General features: G+C 38.8%; 1 protein-coding gene across 4 annotated transcripts in view; it reads left to right on the forward strand.

Annotated features, from left to right (window-relative positions):
- TRPM7 (transient receptor potential cation channel subfamily M member 7) overlaps window positions 1-26727 on the forward strand; it is a 54301-nt gene that overhangs the window by 3415 nt on the left and 24159 nt on the right. For all 4 annotated transcript variants that reach the window (XM_071568987.1, XM_071568988.1, XM_071568989.1 and 1 more), the window contains exons 2-12: window positions 16997-17076; window positions 18283-18321; window positions 18721-18919; window positions 20462-20675; window positions 21237-21361; window positions 21969-22140; window positions 22964-23138; window positions 23920-24043; window positions 24619-24691; window positions 24977-25077; window positions 25935-26069. In XM_071568987.1, the coding sequence (XP_071425088.1) occupies window positions 16997-17076; window positions 18283-18321; window positions 18721-18919; window positions 20462-20675; window positions 21237-21361; window positions 21969-22140; window positions 22964-23138; window positions 23920-24043; window positions 24619-24691; window positions 24977-25077; window positions 25935-26069 (1437 nt within the window). The remainder of the gene's footprint in view (window positions 1-16996; window positions 17077-18282; window positions 18322-18720; window positions 18920-20461; window positions 20676-21236; window positions 21362-21968; window positions 22141-22963; window positions 23139-23919; window positions 24044-24618; window positions 24692-24976; window positions 25078-25934; window positions 26070-26727) is intronic.

A 26727-nucleotide genomic window follows, 5' to 3' on the forward strand; every position in this document is an offset into this window, starting at 1 on the left:
CAGAAAAAGTAACCCACCCCAAACCTTTGTATTGGCAAACTTCCCCCCCTCCCCGGCCTGGCTCAGCCCAGGATTAGCTTGGCATCCCTGCGCCGTGCGGGGGGCAGTGGGATGTGCAGAAGGGGACTTGTCTCTGTGTAGCAGCCACTGAACTGCGGCTGCTGCCTGGGTGGGACCACAGACCTGAGCAGGGCAGCTGTGTCTCCATCACAGCTGTTCCACTGATGGAAGGAATGCTGTTTTCCTAGAGGAGTGGTGAGTTCTTTTCAGCCTTTTACCCCTATATTTTGCTTAGCATGTAAAGTAGATGTGAGCCCTTTAAAAGCAGGGGCATGAGCCCCTTCCTGTAACTCCCAGGTTTGCTGGACGCCCAGCACAGCTGAGTTTGTTGTTCTCCCCAGAAGAAGAAGGGACAGCACAGATTGTCTAAGTGCTGTTGGGCGAGCAGAGGAGATTTTTCACTCCTCTGTTCCTTCCCAGAAGGAAAGGCCAGTGAACTTTGATGGTATACTGAAATACAAAAAACAAGAGAGATTGTGATAAATAGCATTTTTATCCTTGACTGTATAGGGCTTTTATTTTCTTCACAAAATTTGGGTGAAAAATCTTCTGAATGTATTGAAAATACAGGGAGAAAAATGACTGTATTGCTGATGGTGGTTTTGATAGTTTTGAAAAACTGCCTTATGAGAGCACTGTAATACTGAGCTATGGCAAGTGGTTTGACAGCATCATGTATAAGGAAGTTACAGGACTAGTCTGTAACATAAAGGTAGTGGTTGATTGCCAAGGAGAATTTCCAGTGTGGTACCAAACTGACAGCTCACTGAAACTGAGTTTATAAGTTATGCATTTTTCCCCTTAACTAAAGCAAAGCTCTGATGTTACTGAAGTGGTAGGCTTGAATTAATCCTTAATTATGTAAATTTCTTGTGTTTAAAAAAAATCACGGAAGTTACATTGCAGTTATTGACTATTTAATACTTATGTTATTAAGAGCAGTATGTTTTTTTCCTGAAGACTCTTACAACTCATTCTAACTTGATCCATTTCATGCTTTTTATGTTGTCTCATTCTCTGAAATGTTTGTACACTCTGTCTATGGCAAATGTGCAGTTACTGAGTTAATGTATTCCAACCCATCTTTATGTCATTTGATTTCAGCTGAAAGAGGATGCCATACAGTTTGTGTGCTGGTCTATCTGTTGATTTTTCTACAGGTGTAAGATCAGAATTTTAGAGGCCGATTCAGTAATCAAGTTGGTGCTCTGTTGTGTGTAGTTGGATAGCTAATGTTTTCAGATAATCCAGCTTCAGAAACAGCTGTTGTAAATCCTGTTGAAGCTTTATTGGTACTTCAGCTTCGACCTGTCCGTGGAGATCACTGGTTTACATTCCCATACAGTCCAACATGAAGTGTTTATTCTGTTTAAATACACATCATGTGTTCTGCAATGAGTGTGCAACTGGCCAATACACAGGTTTAGAGAGTGTAGGTGTGTGCTTATAGTTTGTCTACATCTGAAAATGATGCACATGTGAATCTTAACAGTGTCCAGAGTTACTGCTAGTAATAGTAACAGCAAGAATTTGGTGAGCCCTCTTTCTGAGCCGGAGAGCATTGGAGCTCTTTAAAGGTCTGTAGCAGATTGGTCAAGCTTTTTACTTCCTAGTCATGGATCCCAAAGCCTGGTCTGAATGATTCCCAGTGCTATTTGATTCTTTCTTTTATTGTCTACTGCAAATCATAGCAGACTTTAAAAAAAGAAAGAAGCTGCAGATTCTGAGAATTGACATTAGTCTATTAAATTCTGGTTTACTGATTTTTATTTTTTTCGTTTTATTCTTGGTTGGCAATTTTTCAGATTATTACTGTGGTATATTTTTGATGTGTTACACACTAAAGCATTCTTGCTTGAGAACACTGTCTCAGTTACAGCTCTAAATTAGTTTAATCTAGGTGTTCAGTCTTTCACCATAACTCCATAATCCTCAAAGCCTGGGAAAGTGTCTGTTAGAGTTCAGTCAGTCTTAGCACAATGGTTTTTGTAATTGAATACCAGCTTCTGTTCCATGCTTTGTTCACACTTACCTCTATCCAAAGCAGGACTTACTTTCTTTATCTTATCTACTTGATTCTTGTCACCTGCTAAGAGTTTTCACTTTGTAGTCCCCTGACTTGTGCTGGGTGGAATTTGGCAAGGTGTCCCTGGCTGATGGTTCTTATCCAAATGTCTGCTAATTTTTTGTTTAATGCTGCAAAGTTTTTGTGAGATGTGGACTTCAAAAGCTCAGCTGTTAAATTTTGAATTTAATTAATAGATTTACATTTATGCCTTCTTCAAATGAATTTCTAGATGCTTTGTTAGGAAAACAGTATTTCACAAGCAGTTATTGCTTACAAATTTCTGTGCTTGGGGCACTCTTAGAGCTAGTATAATTTAACAGCTCAGTTCTTCCCACTATTACTCACTTTATTGACAATATATTTGCTGACTGACCTGGAGTGCTTGAGATGTGGCTGTGTGTGTTGCAGGGTAATAAGATCAGATTATGAGTTGTTGTTCAAGACCTTTGTAAAGTGTTCCCACATCTGCCAAAACTTTTCTCAAAGGTGTGGTTGTAATCCAGTCTAAACACCTCTAACCCTGACTGTCACCCTTTCACCTGTCCCTTTGTGCTTCCCTCTGTGCTCAGTCACTGTTTCAGGGATCTGAACTGAATAAACTGCTAATCATCTCCTTTTTTTTGCATTATTTTATTGGTCATTTCCCCGAATTGGCTTTCCCGGTGACTGTTGTGTGGATGTCGCTGCTGGTATGAGGTAGGCTGGGGTCATGTGCAGAGGCTTAGGAAAATGGGATGCTGGCACCCCAAACATGACATGAGCTGTGAAGCTGGATTGGAAACTTGCTCTATGGTGCCTGAGAGTTGATTTTTGCCATCACATTAGTAAGTGTTTGGTTGCTTTGTATATCAGACACTACACAGAAATGTTTTCTGTGTTTTACAGCCTTGTGTACAGGCAGGGATGGAGCTGTGCCATCACAGCTCAGGTTCTGTAGCCTCTTCGAAGTATAACTCAAATGGCATTGTAGACCTTGTCTGATTGTACTGCAGGCCCAAAGAACCTATTCCTGAATACTCCTGTATCTAAATTCATGTTTACAGAGGATGTTTTTCTTGACCTACTTTTCTGAATGTGTGCTAACAGATGCAAGAGCACTTGTTTTTACCAGATGTGCAGTGCTCCAACCTGTCTCTGAACTGAGCTGCATCAAGATGAGTTTGACCCCTCCCATCAAGTTATTTCAGTTGGCAAATGATTCACTGCTGGTAACTTGTCTCACATATCAAAACCTTGCTCAATTTTTTTCTCTGTGTTCTTAACATGCTGCTTATTTACTTTCTAGTGCTATTCCCATCCCTGTTTAACTTTCTCAGGAAGCTGAACCTCTTTCTTTGGTCTAGGAGGGACCAGAGCTGCATTCTGCTAATGTACCTGCCAGTGCTCAGCACAGCAGCCGTGTGGGTGGGTTCAAAGATGGTCATGCTGATGTTTGACATCATTAGAATTGCCTGGAGATTGAGCTTAATGCCCTCTTCTAGTGTGAGCCAGTCTGGAAAAGCTGTTTCACTTCAAAGCCTGTCCCTATTGCTGCTGCAGTCACTCATGTCTTTAGTCAGGTGTAACTTCAGTCACCTGGAGAAGTGAAATGATGCATGTGCTTAAGTGACACATGATTGAAGCCTAAAAGTACCAGTTGTGTAATTACAGAACTGTTAATCACCTTTCTCTTCAATTATAAAAATCAGTTAATCTACAAGACTAGGTGCAGTTAATGATGTTTTAAATGTCACAGTCTTACCAGTTTCTCCTGCACTCCCTGGCTGCAGTATTGTCTGTAGTTTGCAGAATTCTGTTAAACATCAAATGTAATAAAACTTCAGCTGAAGACATTAGAATACATGGCTGAGGGTGATCTTCTGGCCAAAAAGTTTGAGGGAGATTGATCTTGAAGAAATTCCTTCTCATGGTAGTAATCTCAGACTAGGGAAAGAGTGATGAATCACTGATCCCATAGCTGACAAATACCCTGCACAACTTTGTAGGAGCTCAGCATCATCTGGTGTGGCAATGCCTTTGGATGTGGAACTAGTTTGAGGAGGCTCTCTCCTCCTGATTTCACAGACTTAGTTTACTGACTCTGTAGCTGTGCTGCTGAAGATGTTCACGGGGTTCTGCTGCAGGCTGGCCCATGGGCAGCCCTGGGAACACCCATCTCAGCCTGTGCCAGAGGCGCTGAGCATGGATGTGGAGCTTGGGATGGACATACACCTCTTAAACTGGCATCAACTGGCTTTGCAGCCGGAGGCACTGAAAATCAGAAAGATCTCCTTAACTAACCTTTGTCCTTTTAATTTGTGCCAGCTTCAGAAATACTCTTGATGAAAATTTATGCCTTTGCCTCATTAAGCAATTGATCTGTCTTAGCCTTGCTTTTTTTTTTTTTTATAAAAACCTTATGCAGAAAAATCCCTTTTAAATTTTCTGCTGTAGAAAACATATGGTTTCTGTGCTTGCAGTTTTCCCTATAAATCTTACAGTTGTGTGTGCAACTTGGGGACTCTTCGCTGTTAAGTTCTCTGTAACTGTTTCAGATGCATTAGTGAAACAATGTGGCCTTTTTATGTTGCTTTTGTAAGGAAAGAGGGCAGAAAACACTCTCATCCTTGCCCTGGTTTGGGCTGTCAGATAATGTTACAGGTGAAGGTTCTGTGCTGGTGAAGGCTGCAAACAAACGGGTCATTCACTGTGTGATGGGGCATCTGGTTGTGCTCGGCCTTTTGTAGCCCAGGAGAGAAATATCTGTGCTGGTGTAATCACAGGACTTTTCTGGGCAACAGGATGCAGTAAACTTTGGGCTGTGCTTTATTCCTGGTGTAGAAAACCTGCCATCAGAAAAATCCTGTTTTCAGGTTGTAGAAAAATGTGTTTTGGTCACATGCATGTGGGCAATCTGCAGAATACAGGTGGACTTGGCAGAGAGGGGGAGGATTATTCGCAAAAACTAATTAGGCAGTGAGTCCCCAGGCTTGCTCAGGAGGTACCAAGGGGGATTCAGAGCAGCTCTTTTCTCTTCTCTCTGCAAAGAGGATGTAGAAAAATTAGCACTGCTGAGATAAGGTTAGTCTTTTTCACTATCCTCTTGGGTGTCATTACTGGATTTTTCTTTTTTTTTCCTGAAAAATGTAAAGATTTTGCATGTAGGACAAGAAAAATCCTTTGTAATTAATGTGTTAGGAGTTAGTTGGATTTTAATTATGCCATGAATTTGGAAAAAATCTTCAGTGCCAGATGAGAATGGATGCTCTTCTCAAATGCAGGGTATCTGTTCACCTAAAATGTGACCTTAGGCAATACGTTCTTGCTTTACTGGCAGCTCTCCAAGGAATAAAGAAATACAGTCTTAGCTTCTTTTCCTTCCTGAACATCATGTGATTAAAAAGAGAAATCTCTTCATGTGACAGATCTGTAGTCCTTTCCTGGATGCCTGGAGTTGGTGTGCTTTTGGGGATTATTTTGATGTACCTTGACAGTATGCTTGGATCAACTCAGCTACCAAATGGGATGTCCTACTTCCCTTGTTCCTGCCTTGATCCTGGCCATGTGATCCTTTCCTATGCCTTAGTTTTCTGCCCAGTTTGCATCTGAATCTGTTCATTCTGACATCAAAGCTACTTGTTTGTTTGGTTCCCCCCCCTTGCTCCCCCCGGAAGTAACTTGCTGGTTTGGGGAGCCCAGTCAGCCCCTCAGAGGACACAACTGCTGGTGGGAGGGAAGCATCAGGAGAATGGGTGGGAGGGCAGAGTGGTAACTTGCTCAGTTTGTCTTCTCTGACTGCACCCTCTCTAGAATCTGAAGAATTGCATCTGTTAAAGCAAATATCTCCTCTGTGTTTCTTGGCTTTGCCAGGACCTCCACTCCCTTTACTGCTGTCTTTTGTTCCTCTAAAATGATTGTCTTCACTCCTTTCCCAGTAGGGCAGGGAGGAGTCTGTCCCAGGTATGAGTCCAGTACAGCTTAGACAGGCCTTTGTGCTACATACCACTCAGCATGGGTGAGTTTTACTGGAATTGAGTATGCAGGAAGAAATTATTATAAATAAAAACCTTTTCCAAGTGCAAGTTGTGTTGTGGTCTCTCAATATCATCTAATTAGTTGTTTTTCCCCACCCTGCAAAAAACAAAAAAAAATCAAAAAAGGTTACTTTATTTCTAAAAATAGTATATTTGGTTTCTGAGTAATTATTTAAATATGTGGTATTTAACCTAGGTGTGCCTCTAAAAGCATCAATAGCTCAAACAACTGTTTGTTCCCCTCAAAAACCAAGGGTGGAAATTTTAAAAAGGGCCTAAATAAACATTATATATTATTTCAGACATTAATTAGCTGCTTTCACATTTCCCTTAATAAAAGCCCAGTTAAGTTTCTTCTTTGCATTCTTCTAGAGTAAACAGAAACTACTTAAATAGTTTTAGTGGGGAACTTTATCTTCTGATAAGAGTTTAGGTACATGGATGTCTCTAGAATGCTGTCAGGCTACTTCTGCCCCAGATCAGGGCTGTAGTCTGTGCACTCCTGAGCAGCTGCGGGCCGTGCTGTGACAGGAGAGCTGGTGCTTTGCCTTGACAGGCAGTGGAAGTGTAACTGAATCCAGGAGCTCTTTGTTAGGGAGCTGGATTTAAAAATGCTGAAGTCTTTGTAAGTCTGCAGTGGTGAGCTATAGCAAATTCTTGTTTTGGTTTGCTTTTATCCCAGCTCATCCTACTTTCTCCATCCTATTCTAATCTCCCGAGAACTCTGATCACTGTAAAGAGTTGACCAAAATGTTTACTTCCCCTACTGAAACCAGCAAATTGGTGTGGACGTGCATATGGGCAGGGACAACATTCAGAACAAGAGTTAAAATGATGTGTCCCATCACACCTTCCCAGTCCTGCCTATCAGTAGTGCTCATATTCCCCTTAGCAAGGACGTGAAGGCAAGTTCAGGGCTTGTATGACTAATTTCTGTGTCCTTCAGACATCAGACCGGTTGCTGATGGTTTAGTACTAGACCTCATCCTTAGCAGTGATCTGGTGCCATCATCTATTTCATGTGCCCACTCTTGCTCTTCTCTCTCACCCATGCTATTCAGAGAAGTATTACTGATCTGTAGTAATTAATGTGGGGATTTTTGTGTGTGGGGTTTTTTTTAATATATGTATTCAAAGGCTTGCCTGAGTCCAGCTATGTAAAAAATCCCTTAGTGATAACAAGTTTCCATTGCTCTAGTGAGTTAATAATAGCCTACTTAAGTCAGCAGGCACCAACATTTTGCTGTGATGATAGAGAAGTGTCTTTCTTTGTACAGCATGAAAAATAAATCAGATCTGTAAACTGAACAGACTAAGAAAGTGGTAGAGCAAGACAAACAGCATCCACCCTTCCAGTTCACTTTTGTAGTTGTAATGTGCTTCAGCACATACTGCATTAGTCAGATGTCATGCACTTCATAAGCCAGAAAGGGAGGACCGTCCTTAAGTCTGCAGCATCCTTTGCAGCAGGGAAAGGAGTGGGCAGCCTGTTTGCTGTCTATGAATAGCAGCTGCCAGAGCTGAGTCTTCTTCATCTGGGAACAAATCGGAAGCAAATTGAGGGCAGGGTTGATTATTTGGCTGGTCATGCGAGTCTTTTCCTACTGCTTTACTTTCAGAGGGGCCACCACTAACTGCTTTCTTACATCAAAGACTGCTATTCCCTGTGTGGTGGGGAAGGAACTGGAGGTTGCTGGAGGTGGACAGCCCCCAGATCCAGGCTCCAAGCCTCATTCCTTCCAAGAATAAACCCAGAGTTTATAGGATTGTCTGTTGGTACCTCCTCTGTGGCATGTGCAAGGTAAGCCCTGCACTTACCAGAAATATGAGGTACAAACCAAACTAATCCTTCATGTAGAGTGAATCTGGTGAGCCAGGAAGTGCAGAGGCTTCCACAGCCAGCATGGTGTGTCCCGTCGGTCCCTGTGGAAAGGACCAGGGAGAGTGGCCATCCTTTATACACTCAGAAACGAGCTGACCCACTTAGAAAGGGTCGGCATCATTTTGTATGTGTTGGTGAGTAGGAATGCTGATTCTACCTTCCTGCTGGGCTTATTTAAGAGTGTGTGTAGGCTTGCAATCTGCATCAATGTAGGATCAGAACTGCAGGCTGCAGCTAAATCATTGGTGCTGAGAGAGGTGAGGAGGGTGCAGTCTGTACAGTTGTATCACTGTAGGTAAGGAAAAGTAGGCTGTGTGTTTAAAAATGTGAGAGATTTGAGGTTGGTTTATATGGGTCATTCAACATAATTAAAAATGGGTTTTAAATGAAGGACCCTATCAGAAAGAAGCAGGCAGTGTAGGACAAGTTTGAAAACATTCCTATGTACTTTTGCCATGCTTTTTTAAAAAATTTATTTTTATTTTTTTAATCTCATTTGAACAAAATGGACATTAGGAGGTAAAAGAGACTGAAAAGCTGTATTTTATTACCACATGCTTCTTTTCTGTCTTTTTCTTTCATCCATGATTGTAAGTTATATGGAGTAAAGAATTATTTACATCTCCTTTGAAAACTCAGTGGTGTGTTGTTCTAGGTCATAACTTTGGTATACATTTTGAAATACTTTATGGAGTGAATCAAAATGTGATTGGTCTGGGAGCTCATAGGATTTAATTTATAGATTGTTTAGCAGGGCTAAAACTTTTTAGCTTGGTATTTCATTAATTGGGAGCATTGCAAACATGAACTCATAAAATCAATTTGCTTACTCCAGTTTACAGCAACAAAACTGGTTTATTGTCTGCTGTGTTTTTCTTTTCCTACCAAAATTCCAAGTTCTGTCCATGAAAGTTGTTGGGAAATTAAATGGAAAGTACATTTCTCTCCCTGCTTCCCTCAGCTCTTCTGAAGGCAGGGTCAGGAGCAGCGTTGCCATCTGCTCTGCTGGCACAGCCTCAAGGGGTCTCTGATTTTGGCAAGTTTAATTACTGTATCTGTTATAATTGGACATTTAACTCTGAAGGTGTTTATTGTTACATCAGCTGAGAAAAAGCCAGTTCAGAATTACACTGCTGTGTGCATGTCCTTGAGAATCAGCTGATGGTTTATTCTGTTGTAACCTGAACTCTCTCTTACTTTAGAATCAGTTATGAAATATTTTCAAGGCATATTTTAATATTTCTTTTATGCATTGTAATGATGGTGTATGCATTTTAAGATTTAGTACTTTCTGAAAAAGAGAAGTAATTTTGTGGCTGGTCTAACTGCAAAACAGCACACACCTTCACCTATTAAATAAATAAATAGATTTTAAAATATGCTGCACTTAATCTGAATTTCCCACTGGAAGACCTGTATTGCAGTTAGAAGAAAACTTTCCCAGTAACATGAGTAAAGTGGATTGAGATTGAATGTAATAAAAACATGCCAAAAACATTAGGTCTGTAGGTTTTATTCTGCTGTGTCAGAGTTAAAAGCAGTAACTTCATAATACTAAATTCTGTATATCAGTTGAGGGTATTCTGAATTAAATGAGTTTGTGAAAAAAATCCCTAAAAAACTGAATTATATACTTTGTTATTATATGGTGAAATAGTTCTCACAGAAGCAGCCTATTCTCCAAATAGCAGATTGGAATAATTTTCATAAAGTTTGAGAGAACTGTAAAAATCTCCTTTGACAAATCCTGGTTATTTTTGCCTCCAAAACTGCACGTGGGTTCGGCGAGTTCTGTGGTGGCTTCATTACGTCAGAGGAGAACTCAATGCAACAATAGCTACTCTGTTAGAGACCTGGATTGCTGTGAAATCTGTTCAGAGCAAATCTCCTGAACTGTTTAATAAAGAATCGGATTGTTGAGGGTTTGTTTTCGGCACTGAGGGAACCATTGAGATGAAGATTCCTGTCGCTGCTCGCCGGCTCATTTGAGGTTTGCTTCCCGTGTGCAGGAGAACTGACAGGAGGCTGTCTCTGGCTGCCCTTTTCCCTTCCCTGCTTCAACAGTTTTTGAAACAAACCCAGTAACTTTTTGCTGTCCAGCAGTGTATTTTCAGGACTGTAGCAATATTTTCACTAGGGAAGCCTCTCAATCCAGAAACCCAGAGCTGTTTGGTTTCTTAGGAGTCAAGTGAAGGTGGGTGAACTGTTCTGCTGAGAACAGGATCTTCAACATAGCAGAGACAGCTTCCATGCACTGTGGGTCTGTCTGTGTCTGGGCTGGTGACATTCTGTGACAAGAGATACCCCAATGAACTTGGGAAAAACAGATAAATGAATCTACTTTTTCTTGTGGATGGGGCTGGTAGATGTTTCAGAGTATCAATGAAGTGATCCTGATGCAGGCAGCAGGGGAAATATCCTTGAAAAATATTTTAATTTGTAGTGGGACAAACAACAATTAAGATTTAAGCACAATCCTTCTCATTTAGAGTGACATACTTCACAGGGATACATTAAAGCACTGTATAAATATCTTTTGGCACTGTGGCAGTATCTGAACCTCTTTTTCTAGCATTGCATATATCCATACTTTTTGTAGAAGTTAGTACAAAAAGTTGGTGAGGTTGACTGATACTGCAGTTACTGATTGAGGAACAAATTTTGTAGGTGTTTTGGGTGTGTTGTGCATTCTCTGGAGAGACAACACTGTTATTCTTCATCAGAGAGTCTTTCAAATATAGTTCACAATACTAGCTGGCTAAATGCTTTGTTTTCTCCGCTCCATCCCCCCTCCCCTCTTTTTAACAAAACAAAACAACCCTAAACAGAAATACAGAAATATGTAATTTGAAATTGAAGGGAACGCAAGTAAATTAAATGCCTAAGGTTTGCTGGAGCCAAGAGTTTAAAACAAATGTTAGCAAATATATGGCATCAAACTGCTTAACTTTTTCTTTTTTCCTTCCATCTGCTTATTTACTTAAAGTTAACTGAAGTTCTGAAGACTTTCCTCAAATGATAAATGTTTCCATGAGGAACTACCTTTTGTACTCTGCTAGTTATTTTAATACAAAATTCTAAGTATTTTCTTTGGCAGGTGGGCATAACTGTAACTCTCCACCCCACATAAAATGTCTTAGTTACTCAGCTAATCCTGGGATGCACTTTTTCTGTATCATTCAGTTGATTGGTGCTAAGAACAGGTCCAAGTGCTTTGCCTGGAGTGTGGTGCTTAGAGCCTTAAGGGTTTGAAGCGCCTGCTGAAAATGATTGCAGTGAGAACTATCACGCACTTTATTTATGGCACCTCTTCCCACAGGAAGCTTTATGAATTCTAAAGTCCTTGATATACATTAACTTAATTGGATGCTGTATTTATCACGGTTGTTTGGCTTTATTTGGTTTTATTCAATGTGTTGGGCATAAAAGCATGAGGTTTTATGAGGTTTGTCTGGAATTTGTGCCTTTCAGCTATAGCTGCAGGAGCGCAGTGCCTGGCCAGGGTCAGTTGTCTGGGCAGGGATCACAGGTCAGTCCCATGGGGTAGCACGTGTTTGGCTGATGGAGGGGGTGGCTCAGATAAGGGATCCTCCTGGAAATCATGAAAAGAGTGTGTGAGGCATGTATCGTTATGTAAGAAGCAGTAACTTCAAGTTGGATCATTGTCAGTGGACATTTCCTTGAAGAGACAAGCTAAAGGACATTCTTAGTACAGAATGTCTCCTAGAAATGTTTTGAAATTTATCTTGTTGGCTGTAAGTGCTCGAGACAGATAGGACTCCTCTATGGCCCTGCTGTAGCTTCCACTGTGTCTTCTTGTTTTCAGGCTTATTGAAATTTTCCATGTATTTTCTTTTCTCTGGATGAAAAATAAACATTTTGGAAAAATTAAGGCAGTGGGGGAAGAATATGGAGTCTATATTAATTTTTCGTGAAGGACAAATAAAATTGAAAGATACTTTCTTTTAAAATGTATTGCATGTATTGAACTGCCATAAGCAAAGGTTTAAAAGATGAAATATAAGATGGTGTAGAAAGTGATATGACTTCTAAATTTGAAACTCAGGTCTGTGCAGTCAGTAAGTGAAAACTCCCATTATCAGCCTTCCACAAAGGTCACAGTTTGGAAACTTATTTTTTAATTCAGGTCAGTTTCCTGATTCCGAGGGTCAGGTTTGCTGGCAGAGTGTCAGCACTGGGCACTGTGCGGGCTCCGGAGTGATGCATTTGGGATAAGTTAGTTTTATAACAAATATTGTTACAATAATATAACTTATGACTTTCCAACAATATACACTATCACAAAAGAGCAGAAAGAATAAACAGGGATCCCTTTGTACGTGAACAAGTTAAGGATTGTCAGCCCTGTAGTATCTTTGCACCTACCATAGTTGTGTGAGTTGAAAACCGTGCAAGTCATTCTGAGCTCTTGCTGAGCAGGCAGGATTGCTTCCTGTAGAGAAAACAGTTCAGATCAAGCTTGTTGGGTAAACTTGGAGAATTTCACAATAGTTTGTTAAGGCTTTGCCATACTGTTGTGCATCAATTGCTGCCCTGCTAAGCTTAGTTGTCTTATTTTAGTGTATTGAATGAGACGCTCTTAGAAACACTTATGTGAGCTGAAGGAGGGAGAGGAGTAGGTGGTTGTTTTGTTTTTTTTTTCTTCTGAAACCTGATCTCATAATGTACTTTGGTGATTGTTTCCTTTGTTTCCTTTTTTTTCTTCTTTTTTTTTTCTTTCTTTCTTTGTTTTTGGTAACCTCCTATATGCAAAACCTTAAATTATAGTTTGTGGTAAAAGTTTCATTCTACAAAGAGCTTTGCTAAAGTTATCCATTATGAATTTCAGTAAACATAACATCTGCATCTGGAGCAGGTACACATGGATAATTTTTATTAGCAGGGCTTTGCAGTGCTAATGCTATTGCTGAATCAAAAATAGCTAACACTAAAATGGCTATGGTAAAAATTCCACCTGTTTCAAAAGGCCATGGGATTATCCTGCCGTTTAAGTGCTTCTGAAAGTCAGAAGTAGTTTGGCACATTCTCTTGAGTTTGTAGTTCAGCAAATACTTGTGTAAGTTTTGTTTCAAATAGCAGTTAAAATTATTTCATCATTTATGAAACTGCTAGGACAGGGCTTATTTATTTGAAATAGCGTAAATTATTTCCTTTTATCATGATCCCAGGGTAAGTATATCTGCTCTAGATTATTGAATGAAATTTATGAGCTTTTTGCTTCCTACAGTTCCTTCAGAAGTACTGAAAGACACAGTGAACTCTGCTCAGAAATTGGTATAAGCAGAATGAGGTGTCTTGTATAACCATCTGCAGCTTAAAGTCTGAGCCACCTGGGGATGAGGAGTTAGTAGTTACTGTAGTACATCCTCCAAAAAGTCAGAGTTAAGGATTGTTTTGTGTGTAGGCAAGGTCCTGCCACCACTGACTGCTAAGAGGTCTTAATGTGGTGAAATTTTCAGGTAACGCACGTGTAGGGAAAAGTGAAGGTCGTTCCGGGGTAATATTAATTGTATTAAAACTTTTCTTGTAAGTCTTAATTTATATTTAGCTTAAGAGATTGAAAATGCGCAGAGGAGAATTTGGAACGCTAAGATTTTTTTTTCTCAAGATGCAATTTTGAAAGGAAAGAAAGCAAATAGTTGAGAAGTAGCTCCCTGTGTGTTGGTACTGCTTGTGCTTTTTGCTAAGGAGCTGCTGGCCCGTGTTGCCCATAACTGTGGTGTAAAGGACACCTTCTAAAAATACCCTGGGAAAACAGAGCACTCCGCAGGGGTTACCCCTTAAGGAAGCAGTTTGAGAGGTGCAGCTGTGTGTCCTGGAGAGATGATGAAAAGCTTTAATGAGCGTAGGCAAGTTTTCTAAAACAGTCTGAGAATTCTTATATTGATTTTTGACTTTGGACTTGATCTCCTATCTTAACTTAATCTTTAGTTGATAAGGAAGTATTTCTTAGAGGTAATTGCTGCAACTAACTCATCCATAGGAATGTCCCTATGTTGTCTTCCTGTTTCTGGTCATCACAGGAACATTATGTAATAATAGTTCTTATTTACATGGAAGGCAGTAGACCCCACATTTTTAATGTGATTTTTACCTGTTTGTGACAATTGTCTCTCACTCTCTTCTCTGTTTGTATTTTCTTTTTTTTCTTTTTCCTCTCTCAACAGAAGACAAGACCCTGTAATTAGCAAACTCTGTATAAAATCTCCTGCAATAAAGATTAATTCGCATACAGGCATGCTTCTGCAGAGTCTAGTTTTACCAAATTAAAAGCTCCAAGTATGTTTTAATAACATTATAGACCCTCCTTTACATAAATAACACAGATGTAGTAATGCTGTACTGAAATTATTTTCACTGCCGAAGAGAGAAATCCTTGAGTGCTTAAAATTACATTCTTTAGGAGAAAAAGTAGCAAATGGTTAATTGTTTTGTGGTGGTTTTAATTTTTTTTTTATTTTCAGAACTGTTTATTATGAGAAGTTGTGTTGCACATTGTGAGCCAGAGTTCCTTGTCCCCAGCTTTGATCACCACTTAATAATAAAACAATGCTGCGTGGAGCAATTGACGCAATTGCTTGTGGTTTATATTCTCTGTATTTTAACATCTAGCACGTTATGCCTGTGATAGATTGCTTCAAAGTGTGGTTCTAGCCAGCTGGCTAAAACATCCCAGTATTAAATCACTCTTCTTTATCTTTTTATATTCTGGAGGATCTGCAGAGTTCATATCTAGGCTTAAACTACTGCAGCATTAAAGGAATGCTCAGTTCTAAGGAATAAAGTACAAGAATATCCATGTAAACAGTGGGGACTCAGACAAGCAGAAAGTAGCTTCTAGAACTGGGATTCGTATCACAAAGGCTAAGGATTAATAGTGGTAAAAAAATGACAAGAGGAGGGAGCTAAAAATTTGGACTACCTACTATATGTAAAAATATACCTATAGTATGATATATATATATGTACATATACACGTATGTCAAGTTTATTTTTCTAGCACTGCTAATCATCTGATAAAGGTAGAGAAGAAAGAACCCTGTCTTGTGCCTGGCTCATGGGAGGCCTGGGTGTCCTAGGAAATACCCAGCTCCTTTGTGGAAGGTGATTGGCTTTTCTTGCTAAAGGACTGAGGAGATGTACTGAAAGACTAGAGATGAATTTAGAGGGCAGTCGAGGAAGAGATCTCTTTCACAAGCATCTTAAGGGTCACTCACTTTGATCTGCTTTAAAGGAGAAGAAAAAACCACACCAAAAAAACCCCAACAAACAAAAAAGTGGGAAAAGCACCATAAATGTAATGGAATCCTTCATAACACCATGTTTGCATATACTGTCTAATATCCTGCTTTTCTCTTGCTAGGCCTTCTTTGTCCTTTGCAAGAGTATTCATTCCTATGTTTAGGGAAAGGACAGTAGCAAACAATGACTGTAGCTATTTATTCTAGGTGTTTAAAGTATTAATTTCAATGTAAAATACATTGTGTAAGTGCTCATTCTGTTGGTTACAGCTGCTTTTGCCTGCCACGATTCCTCCTGGTGGGTTGTGCATCTGCCCTCTCATTCCTTCTGTCTCGGGAACTGCCTTTACCTGCAGCTTTCCCTCCTTGGAACAGATTGGTGGCCTTAATGTGAAGACAGAATCTGGAGCAGGACTTTGCTGCTGTCATGAGAGATTCATAGTCAAAGTTCACTAAAAATATTGGAGTGTGATCATGATGAATAATGTGGGAAAGATCTGCTGAGTCCGGGAAATGTTTTGAAAGAGGATGGGCAGTTAAAGAGCATTTTTCCAGGGCCCATATTAAAACTACCTGGTACGCTCTTGTGATAATTTCTCTGTATTATTTTAAGCTGATATTGAAGTTGCAGTGAGTGAAAACACATCCCATCTTCACTGAATCTTCTCTTGTAATAGATCTGGAAAGTAAATCTTCATTTCTTCGTAGCTTCCACAAACCTCTGTTTAAATACCTGTGAATAATATCCATCAGTCTTTGTCCCTTATTGTAAAATGAAACAGGTATGAAATTTATTAAATTTTTCTAAAGGTAGAATGTAAATGTAGAACATTGCTGTTAGCAATGAAGTAATTTTAATGTAATCTTAATAAAGATTTAAAGCAATATTGCATAAGATGTCAATTCGCATTCCAAAATTTTCCATGTTTTTAATTACTAAAAATCACGTCTGAGTTCCTTTCCCAATGTATTGCTGAAACATGACGTAGAGGTTGTGCCTTATGATAGTATTTAGTATGCAATCTTAAGATTATTGTGTAAGATAATGTTAAGGTGGTTGTTCAAAGCAACTGAAATGAAATTCAGGTCCAGCTGTTGGAGTAGGTAAGTATTTGAAGTAATTTCGTGTTTCAGAGTGTGTTTCAAGTTCAAACTTAAAACACAGTTCAGAGATGCCAATTAATTTTGTTTATTGAAATGAGAAGTATTTTGATTAAGAAAGAAGGTTATGACCTATTTATTGCTACTAGAAAAGATGGCCAGTGTTGTTAGAAAGCTTCCTTACCCACAATTTCAAGATGAAAATTTTACCTTTTTTAAAGAGGGAAATAGATGAAACTACTGTTATGTGAGTGTAGTGCAAATTAACTGATTGTTTTTCTTTACAAGAAGGTAAACAGTGTATGTTGATTTTTTTTTAATGCATCTCTATTTGCATATTAAAAGTGTTTGCTACTTGAATGTTGGCTTTGAAAAACATTACTTTTGATTTAAAGGGAATTGTATATAAGTTACACAGTGAATCTGGTTATTTCAACTTCTGGAGATTTGTGAAGTGTTTTTATAGGGCCATATATGGTTTTGAAGGTTTTTGAGACAGCAAACCCCTCATATTGTAACTCTTGTTTCCTTAGGAAACATTTTCAATTTCAAAAAGATAACTTTATAATATGATATGTTATAAAATACTGTTGTGCCTTTTGTTTTTCAGTCCCAGAAATCCTGGATAGAAAATACTTTCACCAAGAGGGAGTGTGTGTACATTATACCAAGTTCAAAAGACCCCCACAGGTAAACACGAAATGATGCAAGAACTCATTGCTGCGCTTCAAAAAAGTCACTTTTGTGAAGGGTGCTGAACTAACTGCTTGGGCTGTAGGAAATACAGACTGGAGCTCCTGCTTTCATGATCAGGATTTTTAAGCTCAGTATATTTGAGAGCAGCTGAGAAACCTTTTCTTCTGTGCTTCAGAAAACTTCTGTTTTTTCCATAAAAAACCTTACAAATCTCTTGTTCTGTTGGGTCAGAGTATTATTTTTTGTTTGTTTTTAAACAGAAAAAGAACTAAGCAAATGCTGTAGAAATTTAAAGTTATTGTAAATAATTCACCACATTCCTTGAAACCATGTTACACGAGAAGCTTTTAGAATTTATAGCCACGATTGTAGCACATGGAAAATTTGCAAATGCAAACCAAGTAATTAGGAAGCTGTTAAAATTTCCAGAGCATTTGACAAGGAACATAATGGTCTTCAACACTTGCCCTTTTAGTTTAACCTATTTGTAGTTTACAAGGGACTTTAAAACTTTCCCACCAGATTCTGTCCTTCAGTTTCTAAAAATTGCCTACTGTTGTTGGTGAATTGCTCACTGTTGTTTGTGAATTATGGATAAATTGATCAAATGTACACGGGATTATTTGGTATGTGGTGATGATATTTAGCTTTTGGTGTAGATAATTATAATAATTGTTAGAGAAGATCTAAAGCTGTAGCTCAGTATTAAAGGCATAAGTGATTAATAGCGATGTAACTTCTACAAGGGACAAAATTAAAACATTGTTTCTGTGGTGAGTCTGAGAAAAGTCAAAGACTTTGGTCTAACATCTGTATTTGCACGTTTTTGCATACTAGCTCTTAACCATAATTGGTTAACAGCTGCTCATGAAAATTATGGAAAATAGTAATACAAATTTATCTGCTCTGCTAATTTGAGATGTTAAGAAAGCTGTTAGCAGGAAAACAGAAAATGTAAGATGGAGGACAAGAGAAATTATACAATGAGCTGTATGTAAAGACATCACTGTATAAAATGCAGACAAGTTACCATGTTAAAAATGCACAGATTTAGGCAGCATGTTTTCTGTGTATTGGAGGTCTCTTGTTCTATAATCTTTCTGTAAGCACATAAGTGGTGTGAGTGGTTGTGTGACCCTCCTTCCCCTGCCCTTGAAATTGAAACCGAAGTTTACTCACATCTTTAAATATTTCTTACAGATGCCTTCCAGGATGTCAGATTTGTCAGCAACTTGTCAGGTAAAAGTTCTTTGTAATTAAAATATTTATGAATATTTTCCCATTAAATAAGTGCTTTCATAATAAGGTTTTTTAAATTTTTGATCAATGCTATGTATGACAAGTCGGTGAAAGGTTAGGTATAAAACTAATATAACTAGTGTTTAAAGCACTGTCTGCAATACGTAGATCACAGATTTATAAATATTATATAAATTATTTGGCTTCCAAGGATCAGTTTCTTCTGGCCTCCAGCTTGCTATCTCAGTGACCTTCAATATTTTGCATAATAATAGGTATTGTAATTAATTATTGCTGTAAATATTTATGGCAACAAGTGTTGCTGTGGAAAAGAGGTTTTTCTAATATTTAGAATCTTTGATTTCTTAATCTGCTTCTGTATGACACGGTTGGGTGCAGGTGCTGCTGTGGCCGCCTGGTCCGACAACACGCGTGTTTCACTGCCAGTCTGGCCATGAAGTACTCGGATGTGAAGCTGGGTGAGAATTCCAACCAGGACACAGAGGAGTGGTCAGTGGAAAAACACACGGAACAGACCTCTACTGATGCTTACGGTGTCATCAACTTCCAAGGTGGCTCTCATTCTTACAGGGCAAAGGCATGTATGAAGTTTTATTGTTTGTATTTTTCTATTCCTCTGGCTGTGTTGAGAGAGATGCTGGATGCTTCATTCAACTTCTGAAATTGTAGGCTGGAAATATTGTCACCCATATTGTGACAAAGCAGTGCCCTCCTCTGTGCTAGTACTTTTTGTGGCGATCTGAATTTTTACCTTCAAATTGCAAAGGGTAATAAGAATTCATAACCACTTCAGCAAAACATTGCATTAAGAGCTGTTACCATTTCAAACTTTGTGAAAATACAGCATACAGCACTCTTAGATTTTTACAAGACCTATTAAGTAATATGTGCTATCATAACCTTCTATTCATAATTTTCAGAATCTGAAAAAAAATTAATTTAAAATTAAGAACACATATGGAATGTGCTTCTTTAGCAGATTTTAAAAAGTCATTAATGCATAATCGTACCGAACAGAGTAACAAAGTTTTTGGGAGAGGTGGTTAGTTAAAAACAAGGATACCAATAAATCAAAATTTCGAAAACCAAATCTTAATTCACAAAGGCGAGTGTGCTGGGCAGTGTAGAAAGCTGCATATTCTGACATATTCATCACAGCCGTTTTATAAAGAATTTCAAGTTATGGTAGAAATTATTTAATGCTTATGCAGTTATAGGCTACAAGGGGTTCTTGAGCAGTGTGGCCAAACTGAAGTGCTCTTGAGTGAGCTGTGTTCTTTATGCAGAACCCCCAAGGACAGTCCAGTTCTGTAAGTCAGCTCATCTCTGTGATGGGAAGGGCCCTTAGCAGAGTTCCCTAATAGCAGTAAGAGGGTTCCTTTGTGCACTCAGTATAGCTTCAAATTGCTGTGGACCCTTTTCTGGGAGTACAGAAATAGCAGCTGCCCACACTCCTTCTGCAGAGTGCAAGTGGGGTTGCTCAAACCAGTTTAATGGAGCAGTGGTGGTTTTTTATTTATAACTTGATAAGGAAGGCTTTAATTTCTGCATACTATCCCTTCCTCTATTGAGTACCTTTTATTGAAGATGTGGCAGTATATTGGCTGATCAACCATCCACTTAATCTTATGCTGTTAAACACGGCAAGTTAAAAAGCTGCTAGTTTTGAAGTTTCCTCTTAAAAAGAGGTGGGTTCTCTTCCCACCAGGAACAGGGAAGGAAAACTGAGCAATTGTCTGTAGGAGCCTTTGCAGAGGACACGAAAGCCTTCCCCCAGCAGATGGTAGAACTTGTATAAATGCTCTCAATGTCATCTAATTTCGGGACCATCCAGTGCTTTCATAAAGACTCATTTTTCTAGGCCCCTGTGCCAGTAGGATGGAATACCATAATCTTTCTGTAATCATTCATTTTCCAAGAATTGCTTTCAAAACTGCTAACTATCTTGTCCTTGATTCTGGAGGGCATAAAGAAAACTTGTTCATTTATTGCATCTGCTGTGTTTTGAGAAACTGAATTACATTTTCCATAGGCAGAAAAAGGACAATATACCGTAAAGTGTGCCCTGGTTCTTCTTCTTACACATTGGAACTTTTTAACTCTCTTATTGTGCCTGCAGTACGTGCGACTGTCCTATGACACTAAGCCTGAAGCCATTCTGCAGCTCATGCTTAAAGAATGGCAGATGGAGTTGCCAAAGCTCGTCATATCTGTGCACGGGGGCATGCAGAAATTCGAGCTGCACCCACGCATCAAACAGTTGCTTGGCAAAGGTCTTATCAAAGCTGCAGTAACAACAGGAGCCTGGATTATAACTGGAGGAGTGAACACAGGTAAAGGGCTACAAGGGAACGTGCACAGTGAACCGGATTACAGGTTATAAGAGCCAAAAGATTTAATGGATGCATAGCTTTGTCTTACAACAAACTAAATTTGAGTGAGTTTGATTAAGTGATTCAAATAACAAATTTTGAGCGTGTAGTTGGCAGTGGGCTGCTGTTCTGTCTTGTGAGAAGAAATTAAATACTGGGGTGTGGGTGTTGGCTTTTGGGCTTTGCTTTTGGGGTTTTCTTGTGTGGATGTTTATTTTATAGTTTTTGTCTTTGAAACCACAGAAGGAAAAACTTAATGTGATTAAAACCAAGTACAATAATGTCCTCTAAACTCTTTAGTTCTTCCCAGGCTAATATTTATTTTGTTGAATTAATTTGTTTCTTTCTAGTAGATGTAGTATGGTGCTTTTCCTTTGGTGGTGTGTCAGATAAGTTCGCAGATCCTTAAAGGCCCAATTACCAAAATAGAACAGTTTAAGGTTCAGGTACCTAAATAAAACAGTTGTATTTCTTGGTAAGATGCAGCATTCAACACATTGGAATCTTTTTCTGTACAAACAGGTGTTGCAAAACATGTTGGGGATGCTCTAAGAGAACATGCTTCCAGATCATCTCGAAAGATTTGCACTATTGGGATTGCTCCGTGGGGAGTGATTGAAAACAGAAATGACCTTGTTGGAAGAGATGTAAGGATGAATTGCCTCATTGAAATAACGATTTACCTGATGTATTTTTCGACAAATCTGCTCAAGCAGGTTTTTTCCCTTGCTTTGCACTATTGGAATGCTTGTTTTACTCTGAACATACATTGACATCTGTGACTTATGCAAGATCGTTATGTGTAAACAAGTTGCAAAATGCGAATGTGCTAAAGGAGGAGCTTGTTCTCAAGTAATTAATTCTTTCCCCCGCCCCATACTGGTATTATTGAATCAAATAAAAAATTGCTAAAGTATTATGGAGAATTCACATTTAGAGAGGATTGTAAGTTGAAAGATTTTGATGTGGAGACTTCAGGGCTACAGTTTGCCAGAGCAGTCACAAGTTTTCCCTGAAGGCACCTTTTCAAAGGATCTTTTCTGTTATCCTTCAGAGCAGCTTCCTTTAGTTATCTGCTTCCCTGCTCAAAGTTCAGAGCTACAGCTGTTGGTGTATCCTGACCCAAGGCAGGCTTTCGTGTGTCAGTGCTTCTTGTTGAGGCACCGGTTCTTGTGTCTGGACAAAAAGCTGAGTTTCACAGAAACGAGTATGAACCTTTACAAGTAAAAGACTTTGTTGTGTGTTTATATTTAGGTGGTTGCTCCATATCAAACCTTGTTAAATCCATTAAGTAAACTAAACGTCCTAAATAACCTCCATTCCCATTTCATTCTGGTGGATGATGGAACAGTTGGGAAGTATGGAGCAGAAGTTAAACTGCGAAGAGAACTGGAAAAAACTATTAATTTGCAGCGGATCCATGCAAGTAAGTAATTCTGGTGCCTGAGAGCTGAGTGTTACTGTGCTTTCTTGAAAAGTACTTGCACTTAACATCTGAATGACAAAATTAAGTCTCTTGTTTATGTTTCAAGCCTGAATTTGCAAATTTCAACGGCTGCTTTGGACCCTGGATACTGCTGGTACATTTATGATTTCTCTGGCACCAGAGAGGAGGGTCTTTTGAATAATGTTGTCTATTTACTTTGATAAAACAAGTCTAGGTCCTTTCAAGTCTTGGTATGTTGTCAAACCATAGAGGTCTGATTGATTAATGGTTTTGACACTGTTCACTTCCAGTTTCACAATAGGGCAGTTGAGTTTGTAAACCATCTGTTTGTGCAAAGAAGCCATGACTTATTTTTGAGTGTTTTCCCAATTATCAAGCAACATAATTTGACTCTTCTTGGAATCTTTTCCCATCACTAGAGGGTTTCTGTGCACCTATGTTCAAATTGTATATGTGTTGTCATCTTTGGAAACTATTTGGGGGAAGTTAGGAGTTCTATAAAGAACAATTCCTCCATTTTCTGTGTTAGTTCATTAATATTTCTGTGAAGAACCTCTTCTGTTTTTTAGACTGTATTCCATTGTATTTACCAGCTTTGCAGTGCTTTTGCTCCCAGGCCAAAGCATAAACAGTACTTGAAACCATGTATTAGCAACACTTAACATGTCTAGCATGCAGCATTTTAATTTGTATTCAATAGAAGGGACAAATGTGATGTGTTCAATGTGTAAAATTGATCTTAGCCTTCCCTGTACACCCTACAGCATTGTCTGGTTTTCATTTCTTATTTGAAATTTTACAGGAATTGGCCAAGGTGTGCCTGTGGTGGCACTTGTGTTTGAAGGGGGCCCCAACGTCATCCTCACAGTTTTGGATTTCCTCCAGGAAAGCCCCCCCGTGCCAGTGGTGGTGTGTGAGGGAACTGGGAGAGCCGCAGACATCCTGGCCTATGTTCATAAGCAAACAGAGGAGGGAGGGTAAGTCCCAGCACTGCCACCCAAACTGTCACAGTATCACAGAACGGGTCAGGTTGGCAGGGACCACAGTAGGTCATCTGGTCCAACTCCCTGCTCAAGCAGGGTCATCCCAGAGCACGTGGCACAGGATTGTGTCCGGGCGGTTCTTGTCATGCAGAGGTGTATGGCATGATGTGTGGAGACACAGAAGTGTGACATCTATGTGTGTCCTTCATACACAGATGAGTTTTGAGACCATTTCTTAATGAATTTGCCCAAAAGCCTTTTCTGCTTAGTGGAGAAAACACTTTGGTCTTTGAACTGTAGTTTCAAATAATAAAAGGGATGTGGTTGGGCTCCACAATACTTAAGGACTTCTAGTTAGTTGTCAGCTTTGCATAAATCCTTAAACAAGCTGGGTCCCTGTTGCAGGGCTGCCTCAGACCCTCTGGAGGCAGGGATCTCATGTGGGTGTAAATCAAACAGCTTTGTCCATGGTAAGATCAGAAGCAAGTATTTTTCAGGAGAGTGAGTACTTAGTATTTGTGTCAAAATCTTTTAGTTGAGTGTAGGAAGGAAAGGGAGAGACAGTTGAGTTACTTTTATGAGGCACTAGTAGAAAATTGTAGATTAAGCAACCTATACTTCTTTGCAAAGGTTACCCAAGGTTTTGCCACAGAAAGAGTAATAAGCTTACAGATATCAGGACTTTGAATGGACATGTTGGAACTAATTAAATGCCTTGTTGTTCTTACTGTTCATGTATAACAATTGTTTTCCTGTTTGTTTGTTTCAATCTCAGGAATGTTCCTGAGGGTGCTGAGCCTGAAATCATTTCAACCATCAAAAAGACATTTAACTTTGGTCAAAGTGAAGCAGTTCATTTGTTTCAGACACTGATGGAATGCATGAAAAAAAAAGAACTTGTAAGTAGATCTTGCCATAAAATTTTCTATGCAAAGTGCATGCATTTATGAATGGTATGGTATGATTTTTTCCTTTTTTTTTAAAATCTTTTAATTATGACTATTAACAAAGGTGTACAATCACTTTATGCTTAAAACAAAATCACTATAGGGTTTTGTATGTAGTTCAGGGACTGGTGTCTCATTTAGACATCATATTGTGCTGTTCTGAGGTTTAAAATGATTGTATTCATCTAAACATTATTGCTGGCTGCTTAATCTCAATCTGGAGTGAACTGGAGAGGTAAACCAAACACTATTATAGAAAACAGTGAATTGTAATCATAGTAGGAAGAGATGTTCAGATTGATTGAAGAGTGTGAAGGATTTCTTCTCTGTCTTTACTTGTAATGGATTGTCTTATGTGGCACCCAGTTAGGAAAACAAAACAAAGAGTGCCCATGAAACACTTAAATCAAGCATAGACAACTTAAATTACATCAAAGACAAAGTGTCTTTTTTTGTCAGAAATTGAAATAGATTTTGCCTGAAAGTAACTTCAAAACTTGTTTTCTCCATCTTCTCCTTTTGGACAGATTACAGTTTTTCATATTGGGTCAGATGAGCATCAGGACATTGATGTTGCAATACTTACAGCACTGTTAAAAGGTGAGACTTATTTTAAGAACATTTGGGACCTCCAGCTATTATTGTTTGCTGTTTATATGATGGATTATTTATACAATACTATAGCCAGTAGGAATCTTTGGTTTTTAAGCAAAAAAGTATTTATTATGTTCTTGTTGTATAATACTATAATGTGACCTAAATGATAAAATATGCTGCATAACTTTGTTGTGGATTGCTTGATTTGATCCTTTTAGGAAGTAAGACTGTTTATTATCTTATGTTTTAATTAATTTTAAATTTTCTTCCATGTGTTTGCTTCTAAAGGCACGAATGCATCTGCATTTGACCAGCTTGTTCTTACACTTGCGTGGGACAGAGTTGACATAGCCAAAAATCACGTTTTTGTTTATGGGCAACAATGGCTGGTATGTAATAGTCTGGATTAAGCACAGTGATAATTATAATTTCTAAAAGAGAGGAGCACAATTTACTGTAAAGAATGAATCTTTTGTAGAGAGAGACTGTAGAATACTGACACATTTATTTGTGCATACGGCATAGTCTTACAGCTGTTTTGCTGTTATGTATTTGAAAATGGTCCAAAAATTTTGGAAATGTGCTGTGTCTTCTGAATAACTAGCAGAGCAAAGACGTTTGAAAAGGTGGAAGCTGAACTCCTGTTAGTCAGATGCTCTTTATTCCTTACAGCTGCATGATCTGAGAAAGTTCTTTAGCAGCATCCAGTAAAAATGCACTACTGGGAGCACTGCAGTGTCTCTGAGGTGGGGAAAAATATGTTTCTTGTGGTTTGAAAATTAGTTTAGAAACTACATGGTGGCTCTTGCCTTTTCCCCATATTACTGTAAAAATAAAACACAAGCTTTTATTGAGTGTACAGTCAGAAGTATGTACTGTAAGGCTTATTGTTTGAAATGATGGCTCCAACCATTGATCTGTGAAGCAGATTGTGCTTTAAATGTTATGTCTTTGTGTTTTATCCAATATCAATCTGAGAACAGCTTAACTATGTTAAACTGGAAGTTACTTAGTCCCATGTGTTGTCTTAGTAGGAAATACCTATGGGACAGTTCAAGCCTCAGAATATTATCTCATCCTGCAATTGTGTGAAGTTCAGGGGGTATTCTGAACCAAGGCTGACATTTGTATAGACATGTCAGGTTTCTACAGCCCTGTAAATGATCGGGATTGATACATTCTCCAAGGGCACTTTTGTGCTGCCCTGTGTTACTGTTCTCTCTACCTCGTTACTTATTTGTTGCAGGTTGGCTCCCTGGAACAGGCCATGTTGGATGCCCTTGTGATGGATAGAGTTGCATTTGTGAAACTTCTGATTGAAAATGGAGTAAGCATGCACAAATTCCTTACAATTCCCAGGCTGGAAGAACTTTATAACACAGTAAGTAAATGATTACTTTTTAAGCTGCTTTTAGAGCAGTATTTTAGTTGCTTAGCATGTTGTGTACTGGGCTGTGTGCACCAGTTTGAAGGTCTGTTGCAGCCCTAGTGTGGAGCTCATGAAATATATAAACCTGCCCCTCACAGTGGGGAAGAGAACAGGAGGAAGGCAGGTGGGTGAAACTTGTGCACGAAATGTGGGATGTGTAGGTCTTTAAAGGATGAATTCTGTCTATAACAGTTGATATCATCACAATAGTTGTTAAAGTAGGTTATAACTATGCAGTTCACAGATTAAATATTACTTAGAAAACTATTGTTGCTGCAGGTGTTGATTTAAGAATTTGAAGGTAGTTTGTATAACACTTCAGTATCCAACAGGACAGAACAGAAAACCTTGCACCAAAAATTAGCTAAGGTAGTAGTTCACATGTGCTAATGGGCAGGATGCAAATATGGCTTAGGCCTTTGTTAACAGCCTCATTAGCTGCTTTTGAAAAAGAAAAAAAAAGAATTCTTTAGCCAATAAAGCCTTGTAAAGAAGCTCATGTAATAAGGTTTTTTAATTTATTGGGTTTTTAATTAATTTTTTTTAATTAGCCTCTTACAGTGTTGCTTTTACTCACTCGATGTGCTTTTGATTGAGTTCTGTGTGTGGG

The sequence above is a fragment of the Pithys albifrons genome, chromosome 13 (assembly GCF_047495875.1).
Source record: "Pithys albifrons albifrons isolate INPA30051 chromosome 13, PitAlb_v1, whole genome shotgun sequence".
Classification (NCBI taxonomy): Eukaryota; Metazoa; Chordata; class Aves; order Passeriformes; family Thamnophilidae; genus Pithys; species Pithys albifrons.